Source organism: Castanea sativa, chromosome 4 (genome assembly GCF_040712315.1).
Source record: "Castanea sativa cultivar Marrone di Chiusa Pesio chromosome 4, ASM4071231v1".
NCBI classification, from domain to species: domain Eukaryota; kingdom Viridiplantae; phylum Streptophyta; class Magnoliopsida; order Fagales; family Fagaceae; genus Castanea; species Castanea sativa.
Window position 1 is genome coordinate 42157070 of NC_134016.1, and position 17120 is coordinate 42174189.

Genomic DNA, 17120 nt, shown 5'->3' on the forward strand with positions numbered 1-17120 from the left:
CAAAGCGGCTAGAACTACCAATGCTAGAAACAAGGCGCTCGCGACAACCCTCCAAGTCTGCCACCTCTTTCCTCAGAACCTCAAGGCGCGCGTCAATAGCTTCGATGGCAGGCTGAAACTTCCTCATGAAATAAGCACGGGCAATCTCACAAAGGTGGTCTAAAACAAACCCTACAGCAAACCCCACACTGACAAGTTCCTGAATCGTTGCTCTCCACTAAAGAATCCTCTCAGTCAAAACGGTGTCAACAAATTTGTGCTCAATATCATTCATCACACTTCATAACAACTTCAGAAAATGCTCCCTGGTAGAACGGCCAAATATGAACTCTCGCATAAAGTCACCACGGCTACTGTAAATTGCCTCGAGATGGGAGGCGCAGTCCTCAGGAATCCTAAAGCCATGGAAATCAACATAAGGAGGCTCAGAACCCCAGAAATCTGCAGGACCAAGGTCGTTAACCCCGTGCTGATCAAATTGGGTAAAGAAGGCCGCAGCCTCACTCGTCGAATCAGGCGCCGCGGCAGAACTACTACCCACCTCAAATTGAGAAGGAACAGCAAGGGGTGAACCTAGCGGAAGGCATCAAAAGCGGAATAAGAACACACAACTAAGCGAGTCAAAACACACAGCGAATGAAGAATGGAGAAAAGAGGAAAAAAGAGACTCACTGGGGCCTGTAGGAGTGGGGGCTGTGGGAATGGTAGGAACAGGTGCTACAGGTGTGGCGGAAGAAGTCACTGCAGGCATATCCTTGTTTGTTGCCACTTCTGGCTTGTCGGAGGTCTTTGCAAATAAGAAGGAATGGGGCATGCAAAAATGACGGGAAGCCGTGGTAGGAAGAGTGTTATATGCAGAAGAGAGATAACAAAACGAAAAGGGGAAGGAAATTTGGCAACACATAAAGATACGTACCCATGTTTTTGACTCCATGCCCAGAACTTTCCTCCTTTCCTTCAGATTTTGAGACCCTCTTCTTCTTGGCCGGTTCATCATCAGAATCTTCCAGAATACCCTCAGATTCTTCGAAGGACAAGTCTACGACAGGACCACGTGTGGCAAAATCGGGAATGGAGGAAGGGGTGACTGCCAAAGAAAAGCCGTCCTTCACGGCTTGGGATAGAGATGCAAAGGGGTCGCTAGTAGAGATAATGAGCGGTGTGACCGGGGAAGCAGCCTCGGCTTGGACAGCAGCAACAAAAGTATCCTTCTCCTAGGAAGCGGGCATTGAAGCAAGGTTGACAACGGTATCACTGGCCCCCTCAGCAGGAGCTCCCTGCGGAGCAGCAAGTGTAACAGGGATCCCAGCAAGAAACACCGTGTCTGCCCCATCAAAGAAGCCCTTCATTGGAACACCCTGAGAGGCAGAAATTTTCGCGGCCGTGGGACGGTACACGGAGATGGGTTGAGGATCAGTCTAAAAAAAAAAAAAAAGAGACGAAGGTTGAAGATGCAAGTACAGATAATAAAAAATAAAATAAAAAATAAAAAAAGAAGGTATAGTAAGGGAATGAAGGGAGAAAATCATACCTCAAGTTCGGGCTCATCCAGCGGAATGGGATGGGTAGCAAACGAGTCCTCTTTGTACTTTGACTGCAAGAGAAGAAATAAAGAGGAAGAAACAAGCCAACATGGATTAGCCGCAGGAAGAGATTCTAGACGAGAATGACAAAGAATAAGGAAGAGGGTTAGAGACGACATACCCTCCACTCAATAGTGGTGGGCACTCGGGGAGGGAGAAGTTTTCCTTTTACTGCCTCGTGTCCTACTGGAGGGAGGAGCGTCAGTGGATAGCTGAGGAATGGCAGGCTTGGTCCTGCCTGCGGCAGAACGTTTGCTAGACCAAGTACGAATAGAGGGAGGAGGGGTGCTTTCTAACGCTATATTGCTCATAGGAGGCTTGGACTTAGCAGAACTTTTCTTCGCTGGCACTGGGACATTGATCACTCTCGCCTTCTTTTCCCAACCTACGGGGTAATCACCGTCATGCCAATACCACCCTCTCTCCTCCTTGACCCACTCAAATATGGCCGAACGACTTTGCTTCCTAGCATAAGCCCGCACAGATGCAGAAGGCAAAAGCAGGCAGGGATTGGTGAAGACAACCATGCTAAGCTGGCTGGGTGGAATAAGGGAAAATCCACGGCTACCCAACAACTCTTTCTCAAAAGAGATCATCATTGCCTGCCAGTATCCATGCATAGCGACAGTACACATACCTTCCCTCTGAGAACCTGGGATGGTAACTGCTGTGAAGTGCTGGCTCCAGAATTCGAAGGCAGTATGCCGCAGGAAGGGTCGGATGGAAGTAGGAGACTCCGTAAGAAAAGACGGGCCATCAGGAATGTCTTGGTCCAGTCCAAATTGCCTTCGCACGTGGTTGGCAAGATAATGTACATACCTGACACCTTCATCGGCCAAATAAGGTAACCACCCAGCGTTGGTGGCTATCAAATATGTTATGCCCCTTTCATCAAACTCAGTTAGCGGGGTGGTGGTGCCGACAACGTCAGTAAAAGTGCCTATAATAGAATCCATACATGTATAACCCTTACCTAAGTCCATGTATGCCCTCCAAGAAAACCCAACTCCTTTGTCAAAAAACTCAACAATAGGATGCCCAATTGGCTTTAAACTAGCCCAACAAAAAGCCAAGGGAAAATCGGAGTCAAACCTGCCACATAAGTCCGTAATAACCTCTAGACACGAACTGTACTTCCCTCTGGCAAAGCGCATGGGCCTACACTTGGTCAAATGCTTGGTGCAGCGCTCATACAACATATACTGCAAAATGGTGCTGTGAACAGAAGTAGTGATCAAATGACAAGAGCCTGCCTGACTCTCATCGCTCTGTAGGATGTCTAGTTGGACATATAGATGCCCCAGAAACATAGGTGCTAGCGGCAAACTCACCCCAGCAGCGACCTTGATGGCCAAACGAAAATACAAAGGTTTCACGGTGTAATGGAGGTGAGAACCAAAAACATACTTACATAACCAGAATGCAACAAAGGCTGCACGGCTGGCAGCGGCGAAAAGCTTCGAGCGAGAACTAATCCAGAACAACAGTTTGGCGTTACCACTCATCTGTTTCTTCAATTTGGCCTCAATGGCCTCTTCTTCTGGAGAAAGCTCAGGGGTGGCAGGATCGACGTCACCAAGAATGGGCAGAAGTAACTGATTAGCCACGTCTTCCAAAGTTACGGTAATCTCACCGTAGGAGAGAAAGAAGGTGTGGGTGGCGGTGCACCACCGGCGGACTAGGTGGCGGAGGTTGAATAGGTCCCTGAAGTTGGCCAAACAACGGGATTGAACAATGGCCTTCAATATGCCGGCCCGCTGAAGCAAACCCATGAAGTGTGTATCCGTCAACTCTCGGTCTACCCACTCGTTCCAACCCAAGGCTGCACTGGACCCAAACTCGAAATGAATAGGCACAGGAAGAGAAACCCCTTGGCGGATAGAGAGATCAGAGATCGAAGAAGGCAAGGGAGCCCAAGAGACGTCGGGACTACGCCGGCAAAGAGCGAGCCATACGCGGCCCTACAGCAGCGGCACGTAGTCACCAGGAACTTTAGGGAAATGGCCGTGGACATCATACCAGGGGTCTAGGAGGGGCGCGCACTCGCTGTTGGGGTCGCGCCGCTCCGTTTCTTCATCGGAATGATCCGACTCGGAGTAGGCGACCTCTTTGTGCATAGCAGGATCATTAGCGATCTCTTTCCCTTTACGGCGGGAAGAGGGTTGACCTTTGGTCGGAGTCATGTTGTATCGGTTAGTAGGGGAAGAAAAATCGTAGTGATTGGGAAGGGAAACACAGAGAAGAAAAGAGAAAAGAAGGAGTGTTTGTGCCCGAAATCTGAAAGGACTTAGCTTTAAATACCCGCGCCATGGGGAAGGGTGCGAAGGGATGCGATGAGTCAGTCAGAAATTAAGGGAAAAGTTAATGAAGCGGAGGCTATGCTTTAAAATAACTGCTTAACTGGGAAATTCGAAGAGACAACACTGTTCACAGCAGGAAAAGAAAAAAAAATGGGGGGGGGGGAGATGTATATAGGTTAGGGTCCACTTTTCAAAAAATCCCGCGAAGGAAAAGAAGAAGAGGAAAACCAAAAGTATAGAAAAGTCTTTATTCACATATGAACTGCAGAAGCATTTCATATGTTCAGGGGGCTAAATGTAAATGCTCTTTTTTTTTTTTTTTGCAAGCCCAGCGGGGAGGAAGGCCCAAAGTCATGGGCAAAAGAAAGTATTGTGGAAATGCCATTAAGCAAGTGGCAAGAATAATGGATAGTGGGTCTAAAAAGCAAATAAATGGATCCTGAGGAAGTAAGTGGGCCTAGAAAGGCTCGAAAGAAAGTAACAACAAACCCATGGGCTGTATGGATGTGGAAAAAGTGAGAATGGGCCACGGTTGCTACAGCAGGCCCAAAGCAGTGCAAGTAATACCCATGAGCCCCAAGGGAAAGGTGAGAAATACTTGGGCCGAGGAAGCCCAAGAAGTTAGTAAAAGTCCATGGGAAACATAGAATTGAAAAAGGGCCAAGGACGCCCAAAAGAGTAAGAGGGCTGAGGACGCCCAAGCGGAAGTAGGTGGGATAATGGGAGCCCGCAAGTAGCAAAGGGCCCAGTGAGATTATTGGGCCCTCAGAGAAATAATAAACAGAAAAGGTCTAAAGTGGCCCAGCAGGCTTAGGTCAAGTAGGCCTCACGGCAGACATAACAGAATTGTGTGACAGGAAGCAAGTAACAAAGGCTGGGAATAAAGGCTTGGAACGGCCCACGAACAGGCATGGCCCAGCCCTTAGAAGATGCAAGCCATAAATGATGAGTCAAGCGAAACAGCCCACGCCAAAAGAAGCAAAAAATGAGTAGCAGACTGGGTAGTTTGACGTTCAGACCGCTGCAAACAGATGAGTAGCAGGCGGAATTTGAATAAGCATGGAGGCAAGGCACGCGCAAGGCCCAGGCACCACCAGCATATACCCAACCAATACAGGAAATGGTGAGGTCATGGGTCAGAGGTAAGGGGGTATGGTCTGGCGGTGGGGAGGGGGAAAAACCCATTTTTGTTTTCCTGCTTAAGCCATTTTGGAAGCAATGTCCTGCTGGGAAGGCATATGACCCAAAAGAGGCAAGGTTGAGTGGGAACCACTAGGTGCATGCCATGAGAGATAGAGGGAAGGAGAGTATTCACACCATGGCAGGAAAGAATGCCAAAAGGAGCAAACAAAACGAAATAGCCTTCTCTGACTGAGGCGAAATGGCACTGGTTGGGTGACTGACCAGTCAGTGATGGTTGGCAAAGGAACCCATGCCAGACAAAAACGGTTAGAGGCTAAAATGGTAAAGAGCCAAGCATGGCTAGCCCTATATAAGAAGCCCTACAGTGCACGGCTAGGGGGACGGTAACCTCTGGGAGATAGTGGCTAGAATCACCAAAAACAGGGGAATAAGAAAAGAGAGTAAAAAAAAACGAAAGAAAAAGAAAAGGTTAAAAGAAACAAAGAAAAAGAAAGAGACGGAGGGAATAGAGCGATTGGCATGCACCAAATGGATTAATCTCCCTTTCACCCTTCAATCCATGCCCTCTAGTAATAAAAAGGGAGAAACTTCATTCAAACCAAGTCACTTAGGCCCGTTCCTTCAAAGCAGCTAATTTCCTCCTCAAAGAAATTAGTCGCGTTGAGGGAGTGGTTCCCTTTCCTAACGTAAACTCCGTGGAACAGCTTATTGCAGCAGGCTAACATTTGTTTTTTTAATACACTCCTGACTCTTCATCTAACATTTATTATTTCGATAATGTAATGTAAAACGGCCACCCTTCATTAAGGCCCACTGACTATTTTGCTTAAATCCCTATTTTTTTATTATATCCGTCTGCTGTAGTTAACGTGATAGTTCTGTCTACCGTAAAAATCTGATTATCAAAGGGCATTGTTTGCGCACAACCCGGACCAAGAAGGCTTGCTCTCGGACCGGTCTCAACTCCTCAACCCAGAAGGAAACTTTGGGCTTAGTGTAGCAGCAGGCGGCCCAGCCCAACACTTGCAAAAAAAAGGCCCACACATTTGTAAAATAGTTTATAACTTTAGCATTTTTCATAATCATAATTCAAATGAAGACGTATTTAATTTGATTTAATCAATCGTTTTTTTTTTAATCTTAAATTCTATGAAACGTTAATTAATTGTGGCTACCAATAAGTGAAGCACTCATCAAAGAGTTTGCATTAGATACATTGGCATCAAATTGATTTTATTACACAAACAATCTAAAATCTTTAGCATATGTAGGAAAGAACATAATTATTATTGCCCAAGTTGGCACTTGGAATTTTTAAAGGGTAACAAAGATCAACATGCGAAAGCGAGCACACAAAGAGCTGCTCTGCTTTTATTTGGTGCATGTTGATATTATTGTCCATAAAGGGAAATACAGTAGTGCATATGTGAAGTAGAGCAAGGAAAATAGTATCAAATTTTCTTGATACAATAGAGACTGATCATGTGGAGAAGAGATGGTGAAAGTGGGGCTCAAACTCCAAGAGCTCAAATTTTCCATGAACAAAATCATAGTAGCCACCCATCAACCTCAGCTTCTTGTTTGCCAACCCCATTTGAACATATGGATAAGTTTCTAAGTTACACAGTGATAACTTCACTGATTCCTGCATAACAACATATACACACAATATATGATTATCTTCAAACATGTTTTAAGTAAGCCTTCTGTATAATTAAAGTCAGTATTTCTTCTGTTCTTTTTTCTCTTTTGAATCATGATTATAGTTGAAACAACATGGTAAAATAGAGCTAACCTTTTCACAATGTTTACATTGATCCTCCAATGGCAAGTCACCAAACTCTGCTTGGACCTTGACCTTTGCAGGTAATCCAATTTTGACCCACTCATCTATGAAGTCACTGCACACATCAATTGGATAGATGAGATATGTGAATTAGAATTCTAGCTTAACTTCATTACCCTATTTATTTTAGACCCAATTGGTTGGTTGATTAAATTGAGTGTATGTCAAAGAAAGCAGTTGAATTTTGCTAGATATAAAACTGTATGTAGAAAGCCTTACAAAGGAGTAGAATTGTCTTCAGGATGAGTCATAAGCCTCTTTATCCCACCACATCGACTGTGTCCAATGACCAGGATATTTTGTACCTGTATAATTTTATTTCTTGTAACACTCAGATATCCTAGTTACAAAATTGAAAAAGAAACATGGAAAATTTGAAGAAACAAAACAAGAAATTTTGGAGAAATAAACGAATTCACCTCAAGAACTGAGACAGCATATTCAATGGCTGCACCAACTCCAGAGTATTTCAGCTATACAATATCAATTATATTAGCATTTTAATTTAAATTTGATAAAATATTTAATGTTAAATTAAATTAGAATTTGGATGTTGAATTTAACAAAATTGATTATGAAGGATCAAATGGGAAACCTTGTCAAATGCAGGAACCATGTTAGCAATGTTGCGGACCATGAAGGCTTCCCCAGGTTGAAAGTCCAGGATATGAGAGGGACACACCCTAGAGTCTGAGCATGCGAATACCAAAAACTACACCATAAATTAAGAATATTAATATCATTCATAAATCAGAGAAATGCATTAAGTTTGTTTTATTGTTTCTATTTTCATAATCACAAGAATTGCGTATTATTAACTCTTTCATATCTTCTAACCAAGGTTGGAAAAGTAGTAATAATAAGTAGCAATGTCTAGATGGTACCTTGGGCCACTGGCCTTCGGCAAGTTTCTTGTACAATTCTGGATACTTGCTGCAAAAGCAAACCAAATAAAATTATTAAATTAACAGAGAAATGGTAAGTTTACAAGAGCCTTATAAATTTCAAGTAATTATAGGATACTCCTGAAGTACAATTCATGCATACTCTTTCCTCTCACATAATAATGAGCTATACTAATTAAATTTATGGTATGACCCATAAGTCATATGAAATGAGAGAGTAAGTTTTTATTGTACTTTCGAAAAATACAATAAACATCCTTAAATTTCAGCCTTTTGGATACCATATGCTTGTATTTTGAAAGTACTTTTTTAGTAGCATAAACAAGTGGTATCATACTCAAATTTGTTGATCTTGAAGTGTTGAAACCCTTCTAAAATCCTTTTAACTGGGTCACATTCATTGAGATCTGTCTTTTTCAATCCTGTTATCAACTTCTCAATTTGTGCAACCGCCACATCATCCTTGTCACTGCAGCCAAGTAATAGAGTTTAGTCAACAATCTCATGGATTGTTTAGTTAGTATGGTTAAAAAGCATAACATTAATTTTAGCTTCTCTAATCGGTAGCAATCTTTTCATTTCAACAATTAATACATAAGGAATTGTAAACATGCCAAAATTCTGAGTCAACAAATAATAATGTCCTGTGAATATTCTTTGTCCGCATGAAGGAACTTGGTATGCATAGTTTTCCTTTGTGGTTTGTAAATGTTGTGTTTGTTGAGTCAATGACAAAGGTTGTTTTCTATTGTTATCCCTTGACCCGAAACAAAATTATCACACTATAAAGGGGGATGATATTTGAACACTACAAAAAAATAATTTTCACATTATCAAGTGAGAGAAGGGGGTTAAAAGGCAAAAAGTGACACTTTTCAAAGTTAAAATATCATTTCTCCATCTCAAATAATAAATATCGAAAGCCTTGATGCTAAAATATAATTTCTCCATCTCAAATAATAAATATCTAAAGCCTTAATGATTTTCTAAAAGGAAAATATTAAATATATTACAAAAAGACTTTAAAAAAATAGTATAATAATGAATCTAATCGGTGTCACATAAATAATTAATATAATAAATAAAATTTTAATTACTATTTTGCTTTCTATTTAGAAGTTAACCCATCAATAATTGGTAAGATATGTGATTGACGTCATATTTGTAATATTCATAAAATCACTCTTTTTAAATTATTTTGGCTTTTTTGTTTTGGTGTTGTGTGAGAAGTTTTTATATATTTTAACCTCTTACACGGACATTTTATATCACCTAGTGGAAAGGTTAGTAATGCTATCTAAAGATTCTATACCTCTATGAAAATTTCGTATATTTACACCTATATGACAAACAAAGGGTTTCTGAACAAGTGGTAAAACCTGAGAAACTTCTTCAATCCTTCAACGGCCTCCTCCAATGACCCCATAGGTAAATCTTCTTTCTGCAAGTTAAGGAGATGTAATTATAAAGTGAAGAATATACAGAATTAATCATATTGTAAATAATAAAAAGCTTCATTTTTCTGACTTAAATTGGCTTTAAAAATTAAACGAACTGACATTAAAAAAAAAAAAATTTAAAAAGCCATCATGAAATTGCCAGTATATACTTAATAGCTGATTGTTTCTAAAGAAGAAAGTTGTTCTCTGAAATTCAAAATTATTATTATTATTATATATATATATATATGTATGTATAAGAACCACAAGATATATATACTTTTGTCTTAAAAAATAATAATAATAAAAGGAGAAAGTTTATAGGAGAGCTCCATGCATTAGAAACTTGAAAAATTCTATAAGAAGAAAATAAAATAATCTAAAATGGCAATCAAAGTGAAAGTCCCATGAAATGTAACCTATAATATATATGAATAAAATACGATCTTGTTTCAAAAACTTAAGTTAAACTTGGAAAATTTTATAAGAAGAAAAGAACACTGTTAAATATATATATATATAATGAACTTAAACGTAACCTAGCTAGAATAATTAATTAGGACCAAAGTATGATGCAGTTTGAAAGCATAAAAACTCAACAAAAAAAAAATGAAGAAAATTCTCTAAATTAAATGGTAATCAAGGTTAAAACATTATAAAATTCTAATGGAAATGCATGTAACCTAGAATAATTAGGACCAAAGTATATATATGATATTCTTAGCTAGAAAAAACATAAATGGTGAAGCACATAATAGTATTCAGAAAATATAAGAATTAACAGACCGAATTCTAAAGATTTCACTTTGAAATTTTGTAGAATTTGCTGCCTAATGTAAACCTAGTACACTTGCACACATATCTTGCACTGAGTGAAGGTCTCTATTTATAAGCCAAGTCTCTATGCTTACAATGAACATGCTCATCTTATCTTCATCAGAAACGTTTTTCACAGGAAAAACAACTGGACCACATTTGATTTTTCTCGTCAACATAAAAGACAAAGGAAAATAATTTTTCTTAATTTCACATTGTAAAACAAACACGTCTCTATACATGTACCCTTGTTTTTATACTATATCCTAGCTATGTAACCATGTTCCCATCTACCACGTACAACTGCAACGTTTAAAACATTCCATTTGCATTGTCCAATTGTCTCCTATCTTCTTTTTTGCATGAATAATATGTAATGTTTTCCTTCTTCTTGATGAAAATGAAATTAATCAATGTTTACGAGTTAATGACATATGAATAACATTTTTTAAGTCATACAGTTGCTTCTTTCATTACACTTAACAAAAATTTTATAACTTAATTGATGACACTTCTTCATGAAAAAAATACTTCAAAATTTAAGAGAAAAAGAGTTTAAATTACGAGATTAACAGCATATTATAACCTTTAAAAAAAAACATGTTACATCGACCATTTGCAATAAATTGGAGGATAAAGATGAGTATGTTTGGGGTTGCCAGCTGGTAGTACATTAGACAAATTTCCAAATAGTTATAATTAAATTTGCTATTGTTTTTGTTTTTTTTTTTAATAAAGTTAGAGGAGTAAGTATTGTTTTTTGGTTCAGAAACAAAAATGTCTACTTCAGTTAGGTATGAGGGGTGAACATATGATTAGCATGCAAAAGATTATTTTCTCTTTTTTTTCTAAGTCTTGGGAATCTAAAGTCTGATATATTAAGGTAAAAAAATAGTTTGGGTAAATTTCACTAACTACCCCTAAGGTGACAAATACCAAGGTGGTCCATAACATTTCAAAACTGACCACTTTAGTCCCTAAAGACAACTTTGTCCCTAACCACCGTTAGCCCGCCATTAGCTTCTCTCTCTTCTTAGTAACTCTCTTCCTTCGTCTTGAATGTCCCTAGTGGCAGTCCATCAAATAGGAAAGTCATTGAATTTTGGTGGAAACAAAGTTCTTTAGAGGAATGCGGAATCCCATGAGTAGCTGATCATCTAGGAGTCCAAGTCACCCTTATGTATTGTATTGTTTGGGTAATACCACTAGTGCATCAAAATAAATGCAGACTTTGAAATTGTTAAGGAATCACAGCTAGTATAGCTAAGACAAGTGGGTGACTAGCACTATAGGACTAGGACTTTGAAATCGTCATTCTTCTCTCTTCAGCTCACTTTGTCCTTCTCTCTCTCTCTCACTTTAGATCTCTTATCTCTTCAGTTCAATCATCCTTCTATCTCTCTAATCTTAGATTTGCCACAATGACCACCTCAGCAACTCCACCACCACATCTCTACCCACAACCACCCCCACTATAAATTTACCTATATTAGAACCCATCACCACCATCGGCCACAAAACCTAGCCAAATCCACTGCAACAAAACTCAAATCCTTCAACAAAACCCAAATCCAAAAAACTTATAGAAAACCCACCACTCCATAATAACCCACAACCACCACTGCAAATCCAACCCATATCAAAACCCACCACCGGCCACAAACCCAAAAACCCACAACAAACTCACCACACATCAAAACCCACTACCATCGAAAAATCCATAACAAACCAAAACTCAGCACCGGCAACCCATAACCACGCACAACCACAGCCCACAACCACTAAACCCACAAACCACTGCTGTGAAAAGAAGAAAAAGACAATGAAAGGGTGAGCAGAGAGAGGAGAGTGGGTTGGGTTGGGTTAGGTTGTGTTGGAGAGAGAGAGAAAGAGAGAGAGAGAGAGAGAGAGAGAGAGAGAGATGAGAGGGAGAAGAGATGTTTGACTTTTGAGGGAGAAATAAAGGAACTAAAGAGTTCAGAGAGAGAGATAGGTTTGAGAAAGAAAAATGAGTAACGGAGGCTAACAGAGTTAGGATTAAATTGTCTTTAAGGTCTAAAATGATCAATTTTGAAATGTTATGGATCTCCTTAGTATTTGCCCAAACCTCAGGGGTAGTTAGTGAAATTTACCCAAATAGTTTTTTATTCGGTAGGTAGGAGCATCAATGCATGTGATTTTAACGACTTCTAGGTAACCTCCCAGTCAAGAGGCAAGGGGTCTAAGTTTTTATGGACACAGCCATAAGCCATGTTTCATTTATATTTTATACAAGGAATCTAGGGACAAATCTCATCGGAAAGAAATATATTAATGTTGATGTTGGGCCCCATGTGGCTTGAATTACCAAGCCCAATTCAGTCTTCTAAACCAAATACAAGCAATAATAGGAAACCTCACCAGCCGACCTATGACATATATATATATATATATATATATATATATATATATATATAGTGTCGGCTCAATGGTATAAGCCATTGATGCGGCCGCCTAAGGCCCCAAGTGAAAAAAAAAAAAAAAAGGTCCCTAAATTTTAACCAATAGTATTAATTAAGCCGAAATATTAAAAAATAAATAAAGTAATATTTTCTTATCAAATGAAAAACAAATAAAAAAGAGAAAGAAATGCTATGTCCATAATATTTTTCACAACATTTTTACAAAAAATCCTAAATAGTAGATTGTTAAAGGCTGTTATTAACAACAACAAAATAATTTTAGTGGTAGGTCCAAATAGAAAACAAGAAGTAACTTAACACCTAAGATTTGTTATGAAAAACATCGTGAATGTAGCACTTCTAAAAGAAAAAAGAAAAGAAAGAAAGCAATCCACAAAAAAATTCACAACATTTTTCACAATAGTCGAATTAGCAAACTTTTACTAGTTTTCAACTAGATTCACCACTAACATTATTTTTTTACTCTCTACTATCAATCTGCCACATCAGCAAATGTAAAAAGTTTTGTCAATTTTTTCTTTTGTGTTTATTAAATTTTTTTTTTTTTTAAAAATCAAAGTGGTTCATGTTAATTAATAGTAATTTTACATATGAAACAAGATAATCAATTTTTGTCTTAGACCCCCAAATGCATCAAGCCGCCCCTGTGTGTATATATATTAGGTTTGTGTTGAATGGCAATGGAGATAATTCCTAAAAACCTAGCAGCAGCCGCATAAGAAGAAAAATAGTGTTTTCTTGTCTTATGGGTGAGAGAGAGTTACGGTGTATTGGGATTTGGGTTTCTTGAGAGTGTTCTTGTACATTATTGTATCTCCCTACTTTTATAGTGAAATTTGTCCATCATCGCCGTGGAGGTAGGCAGTTTGCCAAACCATGTAAATTCTTGTGTTCTTTGTGTGTGCTTGTTATTTAATTTCCGCTTATTTACTGTTATTGATATGAATCCTGATGTGCTATCTTCACAACAAGTGATATTAGAGCCAAGTTAGGATTTAATCCTTTGAATACAGTAAAGATGTCAAGCACAAAGTATGATGTAGAGAAGTTTTGTGGTAAGGGAAATTTTTCACTTTGGCAAAGGCAGATGAAAGATCTCCTAATTCAACAAGGAGTTCACAAGGCCTTGCTTAGGAAGGAGAAGAAACTGGAAACGATTAAGGCTGTAGAATGGGTAGAGATGGATGAGAAAGCAACTAGCGCTATTCGTCTCAACCTAGGTGATGAGGTCATTCACAACATCCTAGAAGCAAAGACAGCAAAGGAGGTTTGGGAAAAACTAGAAGGTCTTTATATAAGAAAGAATTTGACGAACAAGTTGAACGTGAAGAAGCAATTATATAGTTTGCATATGAAGGAGGGTTCTAATATGTTGGAGCATCTCAACACATTTAATATGTTGAACACCTAACTATCAAGTTTTAGGGTGAACTATGAGGACGAAGATAAAGCGTTACTCTTATTAGCATCACTTCCTACTTCTTTTGATCATCTAGTGACTACGTTAATGTACAGAAAGAGACTATAGTACTCGAGGAGGTGACTAGTGCTCTCTTGTCACACATGAAGATGAAGCAAGATGGTGATGGTTCTCAGGCTAATGTACTTATTGTAAAGTTTGAGTCAAGTAATAGGGGTAGAAGTAGATCAAGAGGACAGAAAGCCAACAAGAACAGATCATAGTCTAAATCACATGCAAAGAAAAATGTAGAGTGCTTTTATTGTCACAAGAAAGTGCACTACAAGAATCAGTGTAAAGAGTTGACTGAGCATTTAGAGGAGAAGAAGAATGGTAAAAAGCCCCTAGAATCAACTAATGTTGCTGAAAAAACATCAGATGACAGTGAAGTTAGTGCAGATTTACTTTCAATTTCATCAAGTAATTATGTTCTATTAGAATCTTGGGTTTTATATTCAGCATGCTCATATCATATGACTCCAAAGAAAGATTAGTTTGACAAGTATAAGCTTTACAACGGTGGTATGGTCCAAATGGGTAATGATGCTACATGCCCGATTATTGGAATCGGTACCGTGAAGATCAAGATGTTTGATGGAGTTGTGAGAGTTCTTAATAATGTCAAACATGTTCCAGATCTTAGAAAGAATTTAATTTCTTTACGAGTATTGGATGATTTGGGCTATTCATACTCATCAAAGAGTGGAATCATGAAGATTACCAAAGGTGCTTTGATGGTGATGAATGGACAAAAGTAAGCACGCTTTATAGATTGATTAGGAACACAGTTGTAAGAAGAGCTGCAGTCACTACTCCTGTGGAATCCAGCACTGACGATACAAAATTATGGCATATGCGACTTGGTCGTATTGGTGAACGTGGTATGTTAGAGTTGCACAAAAGAAATTTATTGAAGGGGGTGAAAACATGCAAGCTAGACTTATGCAAGTATTGTGTGTATGAGAAGTAGCATAGAGTCAGTTTCAAGACAGGCTTTCATACAAGTAAGGGTGTTCTTGACTACATTCATTCAGATGTTTGGGGTCCAGTATCAGTTTCTTCTCATAGCGATGCTCAATATTTCGTCAGTTTCATGGTGATTACTCTAGAATGATATGGATTTATTTTATGAAGCATAAGTTTGATGTGTTTGGCGTATTTAAAAAGTGGAAAGCACAGGTTGAGAATCAAACTAGCAGGAAAATAAAATACCTTAGAATAAATAATGGACTAGAGTATAGAGATAAAGAATTCATAAGATTTTGTGAATTAGAAGGCATTACTCGTCACTTCACAGTTAAAGGAACTCCACAGCAGAATGGGATTGCAGAAAGAATGAATAGAACCTTAGCATAAAGAGGCAGATGCATGAGATTGAATGCAAGGTTGCCTAAGGTGTTCTGGGCAGAGACAGTTAACACATCAAGCTTCATTATTAATAAATCTCCATCATCAGCCATTAATTTCAAGATTCCAGAAGAGGTTTGGTCAGGTAGATCAGTTGATTATTCGAGTCTTTGGTTGTCTAGCTTATGTACATGTGCAAAGTGGAGAGCGTTCTAAATTGGATTCAAAGTCAAGAAAATGCGTATTTCTTGGTTTTGAAAAAAGTGTTAAAGGATATAGGCTTTGGGATCCAATCTCAAAGAAAACGGTGACTAGCAGAGATGTCATATTTGATGAAGCCTTTATGTTGAAACAGAATGAAGCAGAGACATGTGATGATAGTCCGCAGGAGAAATTAATTGTTGAGGTAGAGTTTGACGAGAATAGTTCACCCAATGATAAGGGTGATGTTGAGATTGATCCACAACGGCAACAAGAAAAGCCTTATTCAATTGCTAAAGGTAGAGAGAAGCGGGTTCACAAAGCACCGCAAAGATATGGCTTTGTAGACATGGCTAGTTTTGCTCTCTTAACTAGTGGTGGAGATCCATTCACTTTCAAGGAGGCTACAAATAGGAAAGACAATGATAAATGGCTTGTAGCAATGTTAGAAGAGATGGAGTCACTACAAAAGAATAAGACTTGGAAATTAGTAAAATTGCCCAAGGGAAAGAAGGCTATGGGTTGCAAGTGGATATTCCACAAGAAAGAAGCATTGTCAAAAAAGGAAGGTGAAAAATTCAAGGCATGGTTAGTGGCTAAGGGTCACTCACAAAGAGAAAGAATTGACTAAAATGAGATTTTTTCACCAGTTGTGAAGAACACCTCAATTTGAGTAATTCTAGGATTTGTGACAATGCATGATGTGCGCGCCCAAATATGGCTACTGGGGCCTAGAAGGAGTTTGGACTCACAATCTATTTGTATCGTGGTTTTTTGAATTTCCTACAATGGGGGATACTATGCTCGGCAGCTCATGTACCCAAGTCCCTTATGCTCTCAAGACCACTCTCCCCCTCTTTCCAAGGTGATTACTTCCTCTCCTTAGTCTATGCTCTACAGAATCGCCAACCCCTTCAACTGAATCTTCCTTGCCTATTTATAGCCAAAGTTAGTGGAATAGTCATGATCATTCTCCTGGTGGGTGGAAGGAGAGGTTCAATATTGTCTCCCCTAAGTGAATGCTTAATTGTGAGTGGGGGAAGGTGGCAGTGGCATTAGAACTAGCTCCACCGCTAGACTTGATGCTCGGCGGGGGCATTCCCTAGGCAACGTAAGGAGGGTCCAATACCATTTCACTTAAGTGGATGTTTGGTGATGGGTGGGAAAAGGTGATAATGGCGTTGGAACCTGCTCTGCCAGTAGGCTCTTTACTCGGCAGTGGCACCCTTAAGTGATGCCGTACATTCCGAGTTCAACCTGCTCGGATGACATATCTGCCGGAAGTGGCGAGACTTCACACTCGCTGGCCATGCCGTGAGTGTTTTTACACGTGATCAACGTAAGGTTCTTACACGTGTTATTACCTCCATGGGCCTCTGAGTAAGTGGGCTTGAAGGAGGATGACGCCGGTACAATAGCCCCCCTTGATTCATACTCTACTTCTGGTGATGAATTAAGGATCCCGGTCAGGTCATGATGATGACTTCCCGTGAACATACACTCCCTACACGCGGCCAGGGAAATCGTCATTGTAGATTTCTCGAAAACGGTGCCGTGTCAGGTCGTCACGTCAGTAATTAAAATTTGGAAGTTGGTGAACCATCCGACGGTTCGTAAAC

General features: G+C 39.3%; 1 protein-coding gene across 1 annotated transcript; it reads right to left on the reverse strand.

Moving 5' to 3' along the window:
• Positions 1–6283: 6283 nt before the first annotated feature.
• On the reverse strand, positions 6284–10111 carry LOC142630591 (carbonic anhydrase 2-like). The gene is made up of 9 exons (XM_075804609.1): positions 10003–10111; positions 9157–9218; positions 8115–8246; positions 7757–7805; positions 7468–7584; positions 7292–7345; positions 7092–7177; positions 6822–6927; positions 6284–6671 (listed from the first exon to the last, which is right to left on the reverse strand). The coding sequence occupies exons 2-9, from the start codon at positions 9201–9203 to the stop codon at positions 6507–6509; spliced, it is 756 nt and encodes a 251-aa protein (XP_075660724.1). The 5' UTR covers positions 9204–9218; positions 10003–10111; the 3' UTR covers positions 6284–6506.
• Between the last annotated feature and the right edge of the window lie 7009 nt (positions 10112–17120).

Excerpts from the sequence above, each read along its gene's own strand:
- LOC142630591 (XM_075804609.1), bottom strand. The coding sequence starts at position 9,203 with ATGGGGTCATTGGAGGAGGCCGTTGAAGGATTGAAGAAGTTTCTCAG. Across the intron at positions 7,585-7,756 it reads CCGAAGGCCAGTGGCCCAAG|TTTTTGGTATTCGCATGCTC; the intron begins GTACCATCTAGA and ends TTTATGGTGTAG. Across the intron at positions 7,346-7,467 it reads TGGTTCCTGCATTTGACAAG|CTGAAATACTCTGGAGTTGG; the intron begins GTTTCCCATTTG and ends GATATTGTATAG.